The sequence below is a fragment of the Cebidichthys violaceus genome, unplaced genomic scaffold (genome assembly GCF_023349555.1).
Source record: "Cebidichthys violaceus isolate CVI_PGR_0920_01 unplaced genomic scaffold, fCebVio1.0.p SCAF_122, whole genome shotgun sequence".
NCBI classification, from domain to species: domain Eukaryota; kingdom Metazoa; phylum Chordata; class Actinopteri; order Perciformes; family Stichaeidae; genus Cebidichthys; species Cebidichthys violaceus.
The window spans coordinates 296,658-317,235 of NW_027176288.1; the positions used below are offsets into that span (position 1 = coordinate 296,658).

At 43.5% G+C, this 20,578-nt stretch overlaps 2 protein-coding genes across 2 annotated transcripts in view; both read left to right on the forward strand.

The window, feature by feature from the left end:
- The window catches only part of LOC137869477 (ephrin type-A receptor 5-like), a 48,099-nt gene extending 27,528 nt beyond the window's left edge, over positions 1 to 20,571 (forward strand). Inside the window, exons 4-13 of the mRNA XM_068706884.1 lie at positions 2,367 to 2,522; positions 2,644 to 2,982; positions 9,676 to 9,800; positions 11,254 to 11,343; positions 11,577 to 11,646; positions 11,817 to 11,919; positions 15,630 to 15,697; positions 16,710 to 16,835; positions 18,009 to 18,194; positions 18,691 to 20,571. Coding sequence (XP_068562985.1) covers positions 2,367 to 2,522; positions 2,644 to 2,982; positions 9,676 to 9,800; positions 11,254 to 11,343; positions 11,577 to 11,646; positions 11,817 to 11,919; positions 15,630 to 15,697; positions 16,710 to 16,835; positions 18,009 to 18,194; positions 18,691 to 18,938 — 1,511 coding nt within the window. The 3' untranslated portion in view covers positions 18,939 to 20,571. The remainder of the gene's footprint in view (positions 1 to 2,366; positions 2,523 to 2,643; positions 2,983 to 9,675; positions 9,801 to 11,253; positions 11,344 to 11,576; positions 11,647 to 11,816; positions 11,920 to 15,629; positions 15,698 to 16,709; positions 16,836 to 18,008; positions 18,195 to 18,690) is intronic.
- Positions 20,148 to 20,578, forward strand: part of LOC137869479 (ephrin type-A receptor 5-like) — an 8,919-nt gene continuing 8,488 nt past the window's right edge. The window contains exon 1 of the mRNA XM_068706887.1: positions 20,148 to 20,216. Within this exon, the coding sequence (XP_068562988.1) occupies positions 20,148 to 20,216 (69 nt within the window). The remainder of the gene's footprint in view (positions 20,217 to 20,578) is intronic.

Below are 20,578 nucleotides of genomic sequence, written 5' to 3' on the forward strand. Positions count from 1 at the left end.
CAAAAATACAAAAAATAAAACAATAATGATAGTTTCACTGGCATGATCTCTGACCATACTATCTCAAATTATGAATCTGTTCATAGGGTTTTCCATTTGCCATTAGTTTTTTTTTTTTTTTTTTATCATGCTGCTTATTATCTACTCCACTCTACTTCACTGCCTGCATGTGTGCCTGTCTTTGTGAAATGAGCTGCCACCCCATGTTTTATTGATTTGGCCATGGGGGGTTTTGAGGATGGATTCAAGGAGAGCTAGACACCAGACTATGGCAATAAATCTGTATGCAACCATAAACGTGTGCGTGGCAACGGGCTGAAGCAGACAAAGGATCAGGTGTGTCCTACTGCCCTGAATGCCTCAGCCCACCACACACACACACACACACACACACACACACACACACACACACACACACACACACACACACATGCGCATGGAAGGTGATAAGGTTCTACATCGTTAGGCTGCAGCAGAGTAAGATGAAGTAAATGGGCATTCAATAAAAATCATGCGTTTAATAACTATGCATTCGGGTTTTTTTCAGCATTTATTCATTCGACAAAAAAATTGAACGGCAGCAAAAATCAAGCATTTAGACCATCTTTTCACATCTGAATAAAACAAGCCCTGAAGACGCACATTACTGTCTGTGCTTTGTTGAGCATGAATCATGTCATCAGCTGCATTACTATCTGCTCATTCAAAACTAGGCCAGCTTCACGAATGCCTCAAAAGCAATGTCTGGAGCCGATCAACTCATAATTAGTGTATGTGTGGCATCCGACATGCTAAGCCAATCCACGCATACGCACAAGGCCAAACAGAGGCTTCTAGTGTGTGTGTGTGTGTGTGTGTGTGTGTGTGTGTGTGTGTGTGTGTGTGTGTGTGTGTGTGTGTGTGTGTGTGTGTGTGTGTGTGTGTGTGTGTGTGTGTGTGAAGCAGAGGTGAGACACAGAGCGATCCAGGGCAGAGGGAGAATTTTTCAGGCCTAATGTTCCATGACAGTGGACCAAGGTTCCGTCAAGGGGAATCAGAGCCATTGCCGCCTAACGCCTGAAACACACACACACACACACACACACACACACACACACACACACAAATCCTCCCACCACCCCCCCCCCCGCCACCCAAACACACACACACACACACACACTCCTCCTTTGTCTCATCTCCTCTCATCTTATTTGCTTTTCACCTACTTTCCCCTCTCCTATTCATTGTCCTCCTGTCCTCTTACCTGAAGTTTAATTATGAAGTTGTTAATCCCAGTTGCAGCCTGAATGAGCTTCACAGCAACCACATTTAAAAAAAAAAAAAAAAAAAAAAAAAAGAGCGGGTGAAAACAACAGCTCCTATAACCTTTCCGCCCTTCGAGGACGAACATAGATCATAATACCTCCTCTCTTTTGTCCTCGACTGTCTCTCTGTCGTATGTATGTATGGAACTCTGCTTATCGACAGTCCAATATCCCATCATCATTTCATCCTCTATTGCATCTGTCTATTTGTATCCGTCTGGCTGCAACAGCAAAATCGGGAAGAAAATGATGGCGTGATAAGTCGGCGATTGGTCGGCTTGGGGGCGCAGCCATGGCGACAGAGGTTGATGAAGTATTTTCCCGTGTTAACATTCCGAGTGTGTCACCCCGCTGTCTACCTGCCCCACTTAGATCAACAGAGTGTACGTCTGCGTGGGAGGAAGACAGATTATGTCTGTTTCAGTGCTTGTTTCTATACGTTCCCCACATGCGGCCGGGTCGGTACTATATCGTGCAGCAGATGCCCGTGATTCTTAACCAGGTGATGTTCACTGAATTGAAGACTATGAATAAGAAGGGAAAGCTCCACAATAGGAAAACAAATGATAATCTTTTTTTTTTTTTGGGATTAAGATAAAAAAAAAAAAAAACAGAGGAAGAGAGCAGGGTGGCAGGGTTTGAACAAAAGAAATAACCCCCCCCCCCCCCCCCCCCCCCCCGAGGGAAATGAGAAGAGATCAGACTTTAAAAGGAACAAAGAAGAAATACAAATGTGACAACAAAAACGATGTGCCAAATGCTTCTTTTAAGTTAAAGTCTGCAGCTACAGTGGTATCTCTGATGAGAAACCTCAAAACAACCACAACCACTCAGGGAAAATGTCGATGCTGACCTCCTTTTTTTTTTTCCCCCTCAAAGGAACTAACCATGTTGTCCTGCTTTTTCTCTCCCCCACCTCTTTTTTTTCTTTTTCTTTACCTCTCTCCCCATGACCCCCCTTCCCTTTCCTATTTGTACGTCTACTCTTATCATCTCATCTCATCTTTATCCAACCCAAAACATCCCATGGCATCCTACCCCCTTCCCCTCCTCGTTTCTCAGTCTGCAAAGTGGGGTTTTACCGCTCGCTGCTGGAGTCCGTGGCCTGCAGTAAGTGTCCACCCCACAGTGTGGCCAGGCAGACAGGAGCCACCGCTTGCAGTTGTGAGGACGGATACTATAAGATCGACTCCGACCCTCCCAATATGGCCTGCACACGTGAGGAGCTATATTTGCACATGCATTTTACAACTGATGTTCACTGTTTTTGTACTTTTTATTCTTGGATACCACGTCGCTGTCGTGACCCCTTCCCAACCTCTCTTCCCATCTCTCTCAGGCCCTCCTTCTGCTCCGCGTAACGCCATCTCCAACGTCAACGAGACCAGCGTCTTCCTGGAGTGGTCCGTTCCGATGGAAACCGGTGGCAGGAAGGATGTGCGCTACAACATCTTGTGCAGACAGGTCTTGCCAGATGGAAGGGGCTTGGAAGAATGCGGCCCCAACGTGCGCTTTTTGCCCCGCCGCGTCGGCCTGTCAAACACCTCGGTCATGGTGGCCGACCTGCAGTCGCACACCAACTACAGCTTCCTGCTGGAGGCTGTCAACGGGGTGTCAGAGCTGGCCAAAGAGCACGCCAAGCAGTATGTGTCACTTAATGTGACAACCAATCAGGCAGGTATGTTGCGCCGGATCTGTCACAACTGTCAATACTTTGTCTTGCCAATCGCAGCCTCCCCATGACTTCTCCACTCAGAGCCACAGCTGTCCTGTTTTTTTATTTCCACAATATTCAAGCTTATTCTGAATTTCCCAAACGCAAATCGTCCCCATTTTGTCTTTTTTCTTTTTACCTCGTTATTGAGACTTCCACAGACCAACCTGCAAGTTGGATTTCTGGCGCAAATATCTTAGTTTGGCAACAAAGACACCAGATGATCAAATTATCACGATCGTTATTTTTCCAACAAATCTGTCGCTGTGTTAATTCCGTCTCATGCGCCATCCTTGCAGTGAATGAGGGAACATTGCACAGTGGAAAGCTATTTTATTTTTTTTATTTTTTTTGCATTCAGATTTGTCATTGAAAAAGCAGCTTGGTCCCCTCTATTAGGCAGCGCATTCCATCAACAATCTTTGCAGGAATCGGGGGCATAGTGAAAGCTCTTGATTTGCAGGCTGTTTGGGGTGTCTTGTGTGGTAGCAGGTGTTTTTTTGTTTTTTCCTTTCTGCATGCCAATCAAAAATGATGAATCAGGCAGACGATAGGCAAGTTGCATGTTATTTTTTATGCTGGGAAGTACTTTTATTCATCAACTCTAAGCAAAAAAAAAAAAGAGGCCTTCAGCTGGTATAATGTTTTTCACTTGTAGCTGCTGGGGATATTTCATTATCTGCCGTGCCAGAGCAGCTTAGACATTCTGTGTGACTATAAAGTATGCTTGAGCAAGGCACTAAACCAATAACACTAAAGTGAGCAGCATAGTGGCCAAACATAAAAGACCACTCTAACATTAGACAATGAAAGAGTCCAACTACTCCCCATAGCTGTAAATAGTGAAAGCTTTGCTGGCTTTCCTTTAAATGGAGATTAAAATTCATATGGGCTTTGGGAGACCATTTTTTTTTTTTTATGTTTACGGGTGGTATGGGCCTGTGTAGTTTATTTGATTTGCTTGTAATGAAATGGGCAGCACATGGCGTAATGAAATGAGAAAAATATGAGACTAATGCTCTCCTTCCCAAGGCTTCCATCTGTAGGGAAGGCTGGAAGGGAGAAAAAAAAAAAAGCCGTTTTGAAGGAGTGTTTGTTCCCGTTTGTTGAACAAATGGTTCTTTGGCAGACTATTAACTGCAGGAAGTAGTAGCAGCAGCGGGAGGAGAGCGAATGAGAGAGGGCAGATGGTTGTCTGACAGTCAAGAGGACTGACGGCCCTCTAACTGTGTTGTCATTGTGCCTGTCAGCAGACTGAGTGGATTACACCAGACTACACAATCCACATTCAGTTTATTGGAGTTGCGGCTAGATTAAAGTTAGCCAGTCACTGGACCGCGTAGAGATTAGGAATTACATTAGATTAGATTACACACGGCCGGCTGAGTCACAGACGGATGCGATGGTGCTGCTCTTTGGCATGGATGTGGCACAGGCCGGGCTAGGGCGTGTTATTATTTCCGTCGATAAATATCCTTGCTTTAATTCGGGAACACAATGAATGTAAGAAGGCAGTCCCTAGCGCCGCCGAGTTTGTGCAGCGATCGATAGAATAACATTAATTAACGGACATGTTTGTGGTTGAGGGGATGTTGTGCGCCGCGCCACTGACCACATCCAGCATTATTGACGGATGTTGCCGGAAGTTTTGTTGCACCTAATTAAACCACACTCAACCGGGGTGTGAAGGTGTACAAACGGTGGAGGTTAAGTTTAGCCACTGAGTAAGGGGAGGAAGAAACGTCATGGTTTGGCTTAGAATAAGTATGTTTGTAACGCAACGCAAGCTACTGATGCAACTTCATGAGACTCGGTGGCGTTCGTCCACATATAATGGGACAATATGGCGCTAGTAATGTAATAGCTCATGGTTTCTTGAAAGAGGCATTGCTGTTTAGTTTTTCAGATTTCTTTAAGCACCTAAAGCCGACTGCCATACAGTACCATTATGTTGGAGAGGAGGAAGACGTCTCTGCGGCCGATACCTCCAAAACTGGGCAACTTGCACCAAAACCATCTAGATTGATAAATAGACCCCACAGGTAAGAGGGACAATGTGGACTGTCCCTTTTTAAAGGACCTCCTGCCTCTCAAGTGGTTTCTCAAAGTAATTCAGAACAATCATGTTAACAATAATCCTAAAGCATTGATTGTAACGAGCAGTTTAACATCCTGCCTCGCCTCTCTACGACAGATGTAATTACGCAACGAGGACTTTGATCAGCATTGTAAACATCTGTGTTTTTTGACTGAGCTTCTGCTCGTGAGGGTAAAAAGGCGCAAACAAGGTACCGAGACCAAAGTGCTGAGAAACGGGAGCCGGCGGGTATTCTCGGATAGACGGAGACGGAGAGAAGGAGTCGGAGGATCTGCCTTTTGATGTGTGGGAAGTGTCACACTCGATAAGGGATCCGTGAAATAGGTGATTTCACAGTGTCCCTGTGAAGACCCGCTGAATAATAAAGTGTTGGTACTCGTGAGGAGGAGAGGTGAAAGGCGGGAGGGAAGGACAGAAGACCAGGACGGAGGTAGAGGAAGAAGCTGTGGAAATGAAGAGGAAATAAAAGGTGAGATTGTCCACATTAAGAAAACGCTGAGGTCTGCTAAAAAGAGAAGATGGAAGTCGTATATTTTGCACTGCTTTGATAGTTATAAGGTAGCTAACTATCAACCATTATTAAGTTGTAGGAATTAACTTACAAAAAGGGAAAAAAAAAATGTCATTCATGAATCCAAACCATGAGAACAAATAATCTAATTGACCATAAATCGTCAGTAATCATAGACGATTCAGTGTTTTGTCGGCCGATAAGCTCGACGATCGCTTAATGAGTTCCTGCGGTGGCTCAGCTCTATTATGTCTGTCTTCTTCGTGCCCGGTTGTTCATGTTGTTTACAGTGTGGGAGCACTGCGTGGTAACTGCACACTAAATGCTCCCATACATTGTTTGTGCTGTTGTTGGCAATTCATCAAATGAATCGTGATGCATTACCTTGTGGGTGGTAAAAAACAAAAACAAGAGCCACAGCCCGGTGCTCTGCCCATGTGTCTTACTTTTGTTGTTAGTCGTGTATCATAGATAGAACAGCAGTGGGGTGGCGAGGGTGTTTGCACTGAAACTGCAAAAAAAACTGCTAATTTGTGAGTATTTTAGCTCTACTTTTTTTAAGTATCACTTTTAGTGACTCAGAATAACATTTGGTTACCACGAGTCTCCAAATGTCCTTTTGGGACATCTGCCTCTAGAGTCGCACTTCAATTTAAGTGTGAAAGTCTTGGTACTTTCTCAAGAAACTTTATTAAGAAGTTTATTCTCCGATTTTTGCTTTACCTGATGTATGAGTATAGTATGTTTGACTTAGGAGCTGGAGTCGTTTTCGAGTGGGAGACGTTTTCAAAGACAGAGGAGACATTTGGTACATCAGAGCAGAGGAGATAGGCTATAGGAGGAGGGTAGGAAAGAACACGTGGTCCATATTCTTTCTTATAACTTTTCACTTCATAAGAAGATTGCTTTCCATCTGGTTGAGTTTGTACATTCAGAATTCTTTTTTTAGATGTCTTTTCCTATGAATTATACCCGACAGGAAATGCGGGAAGAGAGATGGGGAATGACATACGGCAAAGGTCTGGGGACGTTACGGAGTTTATGGTCGGACCAAGAAGGCTTCAGTACTTCCAGTAGTCTTCCCGTTGTGACTTTTATGAATTCCTGATTGACTGAAATGTACCGGTTGCAACCGATAAGATTGCAATATGTTGCGTGACGGATCAGTTTCTTGGCTGCCAAATGACTGTCACTGTTGCAGAAAAAAACACGAGTGGGATGAGATAGCGCAGGTAGGCAGGTGGTTAAGTTGCAAATAAAAAAAAAATAAAAAAAGATGAGTCGCTTCGGTGCTTTACAACCTTAATAAAGCCATCTCTCTCTTTTGTCTCCCGTATCTCTTTCATTCCGTCTCTGGGTCTCTCTTTCTGTCATTCTCCGAGGCTAGTTAAAGGATAATAAACCAGATAGTTGAAGGTCTGTATTGATTTCAGCGATGCTTCACACAGATAGCGGTCTGAGAGGCTTATGTTCTGCACGGTGATAACGTTGCTCTTATCTGAGGCCAGAGTTGTTACACTGGAGGGCTGCACTCGTCCGCTGAATAGCTCTCTCGACCCGTCCTCGCATGAAATGGAAGCTTGGGCTCGATTGGGGAAAAACAGAAAATAGCGTCGCAGACGTTTGGAGTTCTTTTGTGGTCTGCGATGCCGTACTGTAGGTGCTCATTAGCAGATGTAACAGGCACCGGAAGTGTTCCAACCAGGGAGCGTTTGTCTCTCTTTATCTTCCCTACTGCTAAAATGAAAGTGTTGCTGGGGCCCTGTCCACACGCCTTCACCATGTCTCTTCTTCTGCGTCTCATCTCTCACTTTCTTTTCCCGTTTTTGTCAACCCTCTCGCTTTTCTTCCACCCCCCCCCCCCCCCTCTGTCTCTTCCAGCACCTCCCATTCTCTCTCTGCACAGGCGCTTCTCAAATCCGTCAGGTTTTAAAACACTTGTTAGTTTAGTTTCAGTCGCTGAGTTGCGACACTAAAAGGTGTCTCATTGTGGAGCTTCGGTTGACAAAAATTCTGCCTCGGGTGTTAAACATGGACGCTGCGCGTCTGTGCTGTTTGGTGTTTGGTGAAAAGGAAATGTTAGCGCTGAGAAGGAACAGACAAAAATGACGTGATAATTAGATCGGTTCGTCGTTTGGGAAGGGGTCCGAATACAAACAGAATTACTGATGCGTTAGATGCACAGAAGACTTTCCTAAACTAACTTTCCTCAATAAACTCAGCCATTTAAATAACAAATGCAGCATTTCAGTTATTTTTCAAGAAAAGAATCCCCACAGCTGCTGGTCCCAGCTTTTCAAATATCGTAGTATTTGCCTATTCTCTCTGGGTTATTTTCATTCCTTTTTTGGGGGGGTGGGGGGGGGTAAATGTAATACTTTTGGATTTTGCATCGGACAAAACAAGCCATTTTATGTATTTTTTTTTTAAAAAAACATTTGACATATTCATCAATTATATAAGAAAAAAAGTTATTATTTGCAGCAGCCATAGTTAAAATGTATACATATTTTATGAGTGGAATGGCACATCAACTTTATTTTTATAACCCCAAATCAAAAGTTTGTACAACAGAGGGTTCTGCAATCTGCACACGACCCTCTTTTCTGATTAGCATGGCAATCTGCATCCTTTTTGGTAGGATTTCAACGTATTTTTTTGGTGTATTGTTACCCGCTAAGCTGCTGGGAAAAGAAGCTCTCTCTCTCTCATCATCACATCCCAGCATTTATACCGTTTAAGCATTGAGTGTGTGTGTGTGTGTGTGTGTGTGTGATTGGGTCTCTGGTTTCAGGCTTTTAAGATGTTGCAGATAACACTTCTGTGCGAGCATCCACTCAGGATACAGTTACTGTGTTTGTAGCAATGATTTATTCCCTGTGGAGTTCTGCTGAGGCTATTGAAACCAAAACGCTGTTTAGCATTTGCAGGAGAAGCGCGCGCACGCACACACACGCACACACACACGCACACGCACGCACACACACACACACACACACACACACACACACACACACACACACACACACACACACACACTCACACACTATCAGGATGTTGCCTGAGGGAGCATTTTGCCTGGTGAAAAGCTCTTTATGTGTCAGAGACTCTCCAACTGTCCCTCTGAGAGATGGGCCAACAGTTCATGTTACAACAGGATTGTTCGACGATTGATGCGAACGCACACAACTGAGCTCACTTGACATCGGAACTTAAAGAATAAATTACCAAAAAAATCTTATAATGGAAATTGAAACTTCTCAAAGAGCCTAAAACAAACCGGTTTTCTCCCTGTAATCAAAGGTGCTACACTAAAAGCTGTGTGCCAGATGTGCAGTGTCATAGTTGGCTTCATGGGCTCCTCTGCCAGCAGCTACTGAATAGCGAGATATAAAGGGATGGTTTAATTAGGCACAGGTGGACCTTGTTGCCAGATTGCAGACATTTTTTTTTTTTTTTTTTAAGAGGCAGAGCTGCTTTGGTACCAGAAATAATCTCAGTAGTTGAGATAAAGCTCAATGGACTGTGCCAAATAACCTCAGAAGAACTTTGGTAACTTAACAAACTTGAATTCATGAGAAGAAACTCTGGGGAAAATATGTTGGAATAAATCACCCAGCATGACAGAAATAACACGGCAGCAAAGACCCACGTACGTCGGTGTACTTTCTGATATCGTAAACCCCCTTCTTTTCACCACCATTTTTACAAAAAAAAATTTTATGATTTTGTTCTTTGATGTTTCATCTTGGGTTTAATATTTCATAACGTACAACCGTTCACAGCGAGCATTACAACTAGCTCTGCATGTAAACATCAAAGCGTGAGGTGTCTTCAAAAGAGGGACGTCTTCTAGAGGCTGACGGTACCCGACCGGTTTTACGACGTTGGCACCGTTTCCCTTGTGTTTGTTAGGATGTCATGTCAGTCGTGATAATAGCGCATGCACTGGCATGCTTCGTATTAAACTGCTGGATGTTTACTAATGTTCCTGAACTTGTATTATGTCTTTTTTTTTTTTTTTTTTTTTGTCCTTGTGTGTTTGCAGCTCCGTCTCCAGTGAGTGTGGTGAGAAAAGGCATCACGGGGAAGAGCAGCATCTCCCTTTCATGGGCGGAGCCCGATCGCCCCAACGGCATCATCCTGGAGTACGAGATCAAGTATTTTGAAAAGGTAAAAAGAATTTAGCTCGTTATGCAGAGCTACGCGTCTCTGTCCACTGGCCTTGGGCTTTTTGTGGTTTCTGAGTGTTTTTCCAAAGATCCCATTATACCGAAGTTTACACAGATTACACAGAGGTATTGATTTTGCACGCACTATTATGCATAAGTGTATTTTATTATTATTAACAATTTAGCTTTCTGATTAGAGAAGAGCAGAGCTTCGTCTCGCTGCTCCACGCAGCCTTTGTCCACAGGTGCTGCCAAAATGCAACACAAAACAAAGGACCTTGTAGTAGCTTTGACTTTCAAATGAAGTCTGTATTGCCTCCGTTTGAGAATTCGCTGTAATGACCTTTGTCGCCAAATTAGTTTTGCCTCATAACATCCTTGTGCGCCATTTATTCAACGTGTTAAATCAGTGGAAACGCGTTGACAAAGATTGTTGCCCTCAGAAATACAGCTGAATATACATTCAGTTTAGTCTTCAAAGTGTCTTTTATTTCTCTGAAGTGGCCTCTAAAAAACCTTCATAAAAGACTTTCATTTGACAGAGTTATATCTGTGTGGGGGTTTTATTTCCTCTCTTTTTCAAAGTTGGATTTGGGTAGTGGCTGGAATTCGATACTTCAATTCAGGTCATTGTTCCTGTGCCCTTCCTCTTTTCTCTCTTTAGTCGTCTTTTCTGGGAAGGTCAGAATAAAGGTATGCAGGAGAGCAGAGCGGGGTTTGTGGTCGGTGGTTAGCTAATGGCTTCTGGCTAATGGAGGGGGCATTTAGCTGTGTTTAAACCTGATGTGGTTACAGTTGGGGAAACTGATCCTTACACACATGCTTTTACACACACACACACACACACACACACACACACACACACACACTCGCACTCACACACGCACTACAGGTAGCTCACAGGGACGCACCGATCTGTATTTTTCAGCCCCTCTTAACCGATACCGAGTACTGATCTGATACCAGTGATTAATGTGCTGTATGCCTCACCGTGTGGAAGTGACTGAGATCATTCTTTTGTGTGTCGGGGCACATCAGGCTCGACTTAAACATTGCTTTCCTATCTTTATAAATGTAACTAATATAGATAATAGATATAGATGAACTAAAAAAATAATGAGTCGTACACCAGCAACCTGCTAAAAACGGGAATTACAATTCAATCGTAAACCTTTTTAATGAAGCGACACGTTGATCAAAGAATATAGAATATAGTTCAATAGATGGACCACATTGTCTCCTATATCCAATCCAGCTATTTGAATCACTTCCTGCTTTATATCTAATACCGGTGCATCCCCATGTAGCTTAGCCATACAAATGTGCGAAAGAATAGGGCAAATGTGCAGGCGAGAAGGTGCAAATGTGCAATATCTGCAACAACAAATAATCATCAAGGCTACAAAAATGTATGTAATGCAAGTTGATTAATTACAACTCCGTTTGTCCCACAGGAACAGGACTCCAGCTACACTATTATAAAATCCAAGGAGACTGAGATGGTGGTGGAAGGCCTGAAGCCCTCCTCGGTCTACATCTTCCAGGTCAAATATTGGTTAAAATATACAAATACATTTAAAAAACAAAAAAAAAGGCATAAATGAATAATAATGTGAGGACAAAAAGCACTTTAGTCTGAGATGAGAAGAGCTAAATAAGCAATAAGACAGAAGTTGTTGAATCAAAGTTTCAAATGTGTAATACATATGAATATATGTAAAGAAATGAATATGGTGTGATTTTTACTGTAGATATTTTTGCATATGCTGCATTACAGGTGCGAGCCAGGACCTCAGCAGGCTATGGCGCATTTAGCCGACGTTTTGAATTCCAGACCAGCCCTTACTGTGAGTACGCCAGAGGAGAGGGAGGCATGAGCACACGAGTTCAACTTGTACGAGACTACCACCTGCTTTTTCTTCTTTTTTTTTTGGAGGCTGCATATACAGCAGGTGGCAGGTGGGCTTTTGTTTGTGTACTATTTGTGTCTAATCCCACCTCCTTTTCTTTTTGGCAGTAACCGCGACCAGCGAGCGTGCTCAAGCGTCGATAGTGGCGGTGGCCATCACGTTGGCTCTGGTCCTACTGGCGGTGGTCGCTGGATTCCTGCTCAGTGGACGGTAAGTCCTGAATACACACCTGAAGGAACACATTACATTACATTACATTACATTACATTACAGTCATTTAGCAGACGCTTTTGTCCAAAGCGACTTACAATTCAGTATCTATCTACACACCGGAGACGCAGCTACGGGAGACATTTTGGGGTTAAGTGTCTTGCTCAAGGACACATTGACATGAGACTAGCAGAGCAGGGGATCGAACCACCGACCCTCTGATTGTCGGTTTGGTCCTGTGTGTGTGTGTGTGTGTGTGTGTGTGTGTGTGTGTGTGTGTGTGTGTGTGTGTGTGTGTGTGTGTGTGTGTGTGTGTGTGTGTGTGTGTGTGTGTGTGTGTGCGTGCGTGCGTGCGTGCGTTTCGATTACACCCTGATGAGCTACGTTGGTATCTGGCCTCTGCCATCACTGTATGAATATGTGTGGGAATGGGTGAATGTTGACATGTGTTGATGTCAAACTGCGGCGAGCGGTCGTGAGGCTAGAAAGGTGAGAGAGATATATATATATATATATATATATATATATATATATATATATATATATATATATATATATATATATATATATATATATATATATATATATATATATATATATACTGTAAATGCGAGTCCATTTACCATGTAGCACCTTTCTCCTGTGAGAATTCAGGTGATTAGCCCAGCTGCAGCACATTAAAGGAGCTCATACTTCTCGCTACTTCTCCTAGAACATGTTCACACGCTTTAGTTAAGTCTCTCTGAAAATGCCCGTATTCACCCTCTGTTTGAAGCGCTCTGTTTTAGCGCCTGTCTCTTTAAGCCCCCCCCCTCCGAAAAAGTTTGCTCTTATTCCTAAACGCTTCCGGTCTATCGCCATCTTCTCAGTATCACTGCAGCTGGGGACTACATGGAGTTTAGCAGCACTGCTGACTGTAACCTTATGGAAGCCCCGGCGGCTGATTAAAAGGCAGAGTGTCTTAATACTGCCAATAAAAAAATTAAAAAAAAAGACGTAAGGATGTAAATTTCACTTTATACGATATGGGACATTTAAATACTATCAACTGTGCTGACCTAAATTATTAGGCATTATTAAACGATGAGACTAAACGTCGCTCACTTCAGAGGAGCAACGGCGAATACATTTAACAGGCAAAAGGACAATGTGACGTAATTTATTCACTCTGATGAAAGAGGCTGCTCAGCGTGAAACCTCTAAATACAGTTATTGTCATTTTCTTTTTACAGGCACAGCAGTCACGAACGTTTCTCAACCTGCGGATCAATGCTGGCTTAGTCCCAGGATATCCACTTGTCTTCCTCTGTCCTATTGCTGACTAACAAAAAAATGAGCAATATCAAAACTAATTTGTGACCCAGATATTTCTGTGTTGCAGAGCAGCATTATGGGATTAGATACATGGCTTGAGGTTAGAGATTTGTAGTGGGTCAGGAGGATTAAGGGTTTTACGTTATAGCTTCAGCGATGATGCATACAAGCCAGTGGAATCTTCTCAATGTCTGGTGTCACAACTTTGCTCTGTTTTACATCAACGCTTAGCACTCCGTACATTACACACATGCATTAATGTTGTATCGGCAAGCCTCCGGTCTCATGTGACCTTCACTTTATGGGGTCTTGTAATTGGTACAACCAATTTTCTGATTCCCTTTTCACACACACACACACACACACACACACACACACACACACACACACACACACACACACACACACACACACACAAGATACATGAATGCAAATACTGTGTATAGCAAGGGAAGCTTTCAAACACATGCAGCGCATGTAATCCCTGTCCTGAGTAAATGTATGCAGTGTTGAGAAGACATTCAGCCTATTGTTCTCATATGATCTTATGACCATACATGTTTTGTCTGCAAAAGTTCATTTAGATCTTTTTTTTTTTTTGTTTAGTTTTACCTGATTCCATCTTCGTAAACCTTATTTTACTGTGACATGTATCTATTTAAGTTAATTAACGACTATTATGTCCAAATGCCATCACTGGACCACAATTAATACAGCTGAGGGCAGTTTTACGAAGATCGGAGTCAGAATTCATGCGGTGATTGGACAGAACGATCAGACGGATAGACAGTGGGGGCTCTGGTAATGTTCAGGGATTAAAGAGCAAATCGGAAGGAAACGTGGTGATTTCGGTTCAGCCGAACAGGGATGAGCATCGCTCTAGATTCGTGTGGGGGAGGAGAGATGGAGGAATGCCAAATATTTCCCAGCGATGGATTTGGAACACAAGCACCCCCCCCCCCCCCGCCTGCATGACCCTCCAGACTACACACACATGCATAGACACATCACACATGTGTAGACGCATGGACATAACACACGGGTGCATGTACCGTACGCGTGGGTTAACACACGGACGCACACATTTAGGAAGTTGGAGAGCCGGCTGGCCAAGAGCGTGCTCAAACCCCTGGACTCAACATATCCGGCAAACCAAACAGCCTCGGGCAGACACGCATGTAGAAAACGCACAAACACACACACACACACACACACACACACACACACACACACACACAGACTCCCCTCCCCCAGACTATCCAGCTGCGCGTACTGAACCCCTCCAGTCAAGCATGGCTGTCCTGTGGACATGACCCTTGTGTGTTGTTTTGCTTTTTGTCTTCAAACTCCAGAAAACTCAGGCATCTGAAACATTCAGTTGAGTTTTGGTTTTACAAACACAATAAAGTGAATCAATGCAGTTTTCCTCTAAAGATATACCATTTTAAATGTGTGGCTCTGTGTCCGTTCGGCCACTGTCATATGCTTGCAAGTTTGTCAATCCTCCTGTCCTGTGTAATCTGGGTCATCTCTGATTATCTGTGATGCTGCTTGTCCAAATATTGAAAGGCGGAAGCTTTGAGCACAGACGGACACAGATACGCATCGGCACAACAAACAACTTAATATCGTTTTCTTGGCCTATACATCAGGGGATACACAGACGCAAGAGAGCAGGGATATGATATGGATGCAGACAAAAGGCCTTGACTGAAGGAATTTCTCTTCTATTCCCTTCTTCTTTCGGGCGACTTGATAAAAAACAAAATCTTTATTTCATACGTAGCCTTTATCGAAAAAGCTCAAGACTGCTCTGGCTCCTCTGCCAAAAGTCACAGTTGATCTGTTGACGAGGGCTTTCTTTGAAAATGGTATTATTTGAAAACTGCAGTCCTTTGCTAATGTCTAAAAGGCTGGAAGTTTTCAGCATTTTCAGCAATCCTTTTTTTGAAAATCTCGAAATGTAAGTTAGCAGAACCTAGGAGGAAATAAAAAGCTTATCTTGCAGTTGGATCCAAGTGTGATCGTTGCCTTGTGTTGGCCAGGATTAGCTTTTTATGCGTCTGGGACATTTTATGCTATCTTTACTGGGATCTCTGTCTGGTACCCTTTTCTTCTCTCCGAGTGTAAATGCCACTGTTTGCTTTCTGTCTAGATATACAGTAGATAAAATGTATAAGGGCGTACAGCATTTTTATGCTATACTATTCTACAAATTGAAAATGCATGTACCCTGTGACTGAAACTGAGGCGTTTTGTCATCGGTATGAACCATTAATACAAATGTATGTTTAGTTATGTTTTCTGCCTTGAAAAAGCAACATTAAATGCTTATTGTGCACATATGGAAGCTGTGGCATGACATCGACTCTGTGTTTGTGTGTCCTCCCTCTCAGCCGGTGTGGCTACAGCAAAGCCAAGCAGGATCCCGAAGAGGAGAAGATGCACTTCCACAACGGTCACAGTAAGTTGACAAAGTCCAAACTCACTCTCTGTGTGTGTGTGTGTGTGTGTGTGTGTGTGTGTGTGTGTGTGTGTGTGTGTGTGTGTGTGTGTGTGTGTGTGTGTGTGTGTGTGTGTGTGTGTGTGTGTTCATCCACAGTTTCCACTACATGTACAGTAGAGGGTTCAGACGGCGGTCATGTCCGTATGAGTTTCTTCATCCCCGTGTGTGTGTGTGTGTGTGTGTGTGTGTGTATACACACACAGTTTTGACATTGTTTTGTACTAGGAGCTATTCTTTAAATGACACGGCTACAGACCGGCTCCGTGGCAGCCGTGTTGGCAGAGGACACACTAAAGCTATGATGATTTATAGGCCGTGACAGCTTAATATAGTTGGCCACATTTTTGGCATCGCATCCTGCCATCCATCTGCTGGCATCAGAGCCGACCATGACGGGGTCACCAGCGCCGGAGAGCTCAGGAAACAAATGTGCCATCCCGGTTACGTTGATTCATACTTAAAATTCATTTGAATTACTTAACATGCCTACAAAAAGCAACTTAAAGTGTGTCTTGTTTCAGGGATAATTAACGGGATGAATCATTATATTTTGTTCTCTATATATTTTTTTTTTAGTTAGTTTTGGTCAGTAGATTGAGTCGGAGTAAAGTTTTTTTTATTTTTATTAAAGGTAGAATAATCATAAGGGCTTCAGGAGCGCAGAGAGTGTCCTAAATCACATCCATAACAATATTAAAAGAAATAAATGATGGAATATAGATACAATTTTACATCACAGTATACACTTTTATGATAATACAGACTCTCAGCATTGACAAAAAAAAACCCTTGTTGTCAATATTGCTGTAAAAGTTATCCTGCTCCTTGATTTGCAATATTGCCCGCGATAGCCTCAGTACATTTTACATTATGCATATATTCTGGATACAAGCCCGAATAAATGTTAGCGATGGTAAACCACGTCTAAATGGTAATGATGCCGTGTGCATGTGTGTGTGTGTGTCTGCAGTAAAGTTCCCGGGGGTGCGCACCTACATCGACCCCCTCACCTACGAGGATCCCAACCAGGCCGTGCATGAATTCGCCCAAGAGATTGATGTCTCCTTCATCTCCATAGAGAGGATCATCGGAGCTGGTGAGTCAACTCTGCCTGCCTGTGTGTGTGTGTGTGTGTGTGTGTGTGTGTGTGTGTGTGTGTGTGTGTGTGTGTGTGTGTGTGTGTGTGTGTGTGTGTGTGTGTGTGTGTGTGTGTGTGTGTGTGTGTGTGTGTGTGTTTTATACTCATTCTTATTCCGAGCGGCAGTTTGGGGCTGATTTGGCCACAGTAATGTCTCACAGAATACATTCTGGTTCATTCTGAAGTGCACCTGTTCAGTTGAGCGTTCTTCGGTAAAAAATACTATCATCTTGTAAACGGCTGAATTTAAACAATTGCTGTATTCATAGACTGTATAGTTCGGCATTTTGGCCATCTCCATCTTGGTTTTTGGCAGTCGTCGTTTCCTTCTTTCACAACCAGAAGTGATACAAGAAGGTAGAGCGAAGAACAACCGCACACTGAATAAGACATTTCAAGCTGTCATTTCCTCCTAGACTTCTATACAACCAGACTTCTACTTGGAACCACAGGAGTTGCCCCGTTAGAAAGAATGCATTTAAAAGTCACATCTGCATCGGCTTCACTTTTCAGACCCGGAGGTGGTTTTAAAACGCACTCAGTGTACAGTAATAACTGTGATGATTCTGTCATGTTGTATAAAATGCAACCGTTTCATTACCTCTTAAATTGGGCGAAAACATTTTCTTCAACCTGCATAAACCTGTCACATTCATCATTGCGCGTCGTTGTATAGAAGCACGCTTGCACGCGTACTCTATTATATACTCTATTAAGCCAAACACATCTCGAAAATGACAGCTTGCGCGGCTATAAATGGTGTTTGTGTCCTGCTGACAAACGTGTCTATTTGCAACAATCGTGAGCCTCGCAAGCGTTCTAGCTGTGCAGCAGCTTAACTTCAGTTCAACACTTCTTTTGGATTCTATGTATCTATCTGTTGCGATATTGAAAACTGAGTCGAGTGATGCTTGCCCGATATTTTTTTTCAGAAGTCAAAAGTTGGTCGTATTGCAACAAGCAGCATAAGAAAATGATTGCAATCGGTGGAGGTTTTAAATAACCTGGAGAGGTTGTTTTGTTTTTTTTTAGCTATGAAAGGTTCGCTTCGTCATTGGACACGACCTTTGCAGATAAAGGTGGGCTGAAATGTTAAGGCCACAGTCAAGCTCTCTTGTCTCTTTGCCTCAGGGGAGTTCGGCGAGGTGTGCAGCGGGCCGCTGAGGCTTCCCGGGAAAAGAGAGATCCAGGTTGCCATCAAGACCTTGAAAGCAGGTTACACCGAGCAGCAGAGGCGCGACTTCCTGTGGGAGGCGTCGATCATGGGCCAGTTCAACCATCCGAATATCATCCGTCTGGAGGGCGTGGTCACCAAGAGTGAGTCATCGCCACGTCTGTTTCCAGTCAGACTTTGCACTCTTCGTTTTTTTTGTTTTTGGGTCGTGAGCCCGAGAATCGCCCCGCAGGATTTAGAACATATGTCACAATGCAGATTACTGCGGCTTCTGATGTGACAGTTGTACTGCGTGGATGTTTGGGAATCTCAAGCTGAACTCGTCAGACTCCGCTCTGACTTCTTCAGTCTATAAGCTGTACTTAGTCAGGCTTTTTCATCCGTCAGACCCAGCTGTTCTTCATCAGTCAGGTTTGGATGTGCTTCGACAGCTCCAACATTTACCCAGCTCAGTTGTGCTTTGAGTTGTACTTTTGAAATTACCTTTTCTCTGACATACTATTTATGTATTTCCATAATGAATACAGTAATGACAAAATGAAATGTAATATAATAGCTGAATCATCTGAAAAGAATACAAAACAAATATGTGCTATTATTTTCCTCCTGAAGTTATTTTTCTCACATCTTGCTTCTCAGGCAAGCCGGTGATGATCATCACTGAATACATGGAGAATGGATCACTGGACACTTTCCTCAAGGTAGGACAGAGGGGGACAAGGATTGTTAAGAGAGGGGAATCTAGGGAGAAGGGAGTGAAGGATGATCAGGCGATGGGAAGGAAGATATTTATAGAAAGGAGATGGTGGATAAAGAGGAGGATGGTGTGGAGTGTAGACGGTGGGAAAGAAGAAGAAGAGGAGGAGGGTGTGGAAAACCACCGCTGATTCTCAAGAATCCATTTAAAATGAATTGTTTTCGCAGCATATTTGTGGTTTATGAAAATGAAGTGGTGTCAGCTCTCAGACACAGATCTGTGTTGGGCTGCACTGAGGTAATTGGCAAACGGGCACGGCTGGAGAGCCACCACTTGCGGATATGCCAAATTGGGAGGACAGTTATCGCAGGGGTGGGGAAAAAAAACAAAAACTAAAACGTTTAATCCTTTGGAAAGAAAAATACATTTATGAAAGCTGTTTTCGTGGGGAGATAGAAGCACCGCTGTGGGAGAATATGTCCACCAAAGCTATCATTATTCCAATTCAGTACCTCATCATTCGACACGTTCAAGCAGAAATTAGCTGGAGAAGAATACTTGATAGCCATGAACGTCTGTGTAAAGAATTAGACTGTGTGTGTGTGTGTGTGTGTGTGTGTGTGTGTGTGTGTGTGTGTGTGTGTGTGTGTGTGTGTGTGTGTGTGTGTGTGTGTGTGAAGACGTTGGCAGGTGTCAAGGGGAAAGCAAAGTTACTTTGTCATATACTGAGGGTGATTCTTTCTCTGAAACACTTTAGGAAACAACAATGAATTACACTGACTAATCACAGGAGGCCGGTCGACGAGGGGCAGACTTTGAAGTTACTCTATCATTTTCGTTTATGTTTACTAGCCCCGACTGCGAGACGGATCACTTTGCCAGGATATATGAAAGACATCTGAGCACTCGGGGCTGGAATCACGTCTGCTTTGTCTAGACAATTTGGACTTCGCTGAGTGGAGAAGGTGGGCTTGTAATGAAGGCTGGCAAACCTCTGAATTAAGTGATCCCTCTCCAGAGAACTTAAGTCTATTCACTGGTTACAATGGCAAGATGCTCAGTTGGCGGACAAAGCTAAATCCTGCGTGGAAAAAAAAAATAAAAATGAAGGGGTAAACTCCTGCAGCAGATGGCTAATTGAGAGATGAGAGAAATAAGGTCACGTGATTGCATGATGGAAACGACATATTTCAGCGCTGCAATTATGGAGATTTGGGAAAGGTGAGGAATGATGTGGTGGGGTGCTGGAAAAGCAATGCAGACTGGGAAGACATGAGCAAGATGGTCTCAACCCGAAATGTGTGGAATGGGAGGATGCTGTTAGACAAAAGACAGAGGAAGGATGCGCTGCAGGGCTGCGGTCAGTGGAATCCGCTGCCCCCGTGCGTCTCGGGGAGCGATGCTACTGGATGGCAAGAGGGAGGCAGAGGAGCGGGCAGACCAGCAGGCGGAGCAGCCGGACAACCCTGTGAAGTAATTACATGGATGGCTGGTGTACTGAGGCTGGGTAGAAATGACACAGCCATGAGAGAAGCAGGGGCTGGACTGCCTCCAGGAGTAAGGGTCACAGCTATGGACAATGCAGTAGAAGGCTCATAAAGCTGAGGCTTAAACAGTCTGAGAGCGATCACTGGCAGGAAACAATGAGGGATCCTGGTGGAAGGGCTTTCCATTTAGATGGAAACAGCAGTTACAGTGCTATAATGTACTGTTTTTATTGGTATTTCATGAAGGCTAATGCCTTTATCTTAAGTGTTAGGCAGTCAGGTTTTTTTATTTTCTTTGGTAGCTGTGTTTACAGTTTACAATGTATCGGCTTTCAATTGAAAA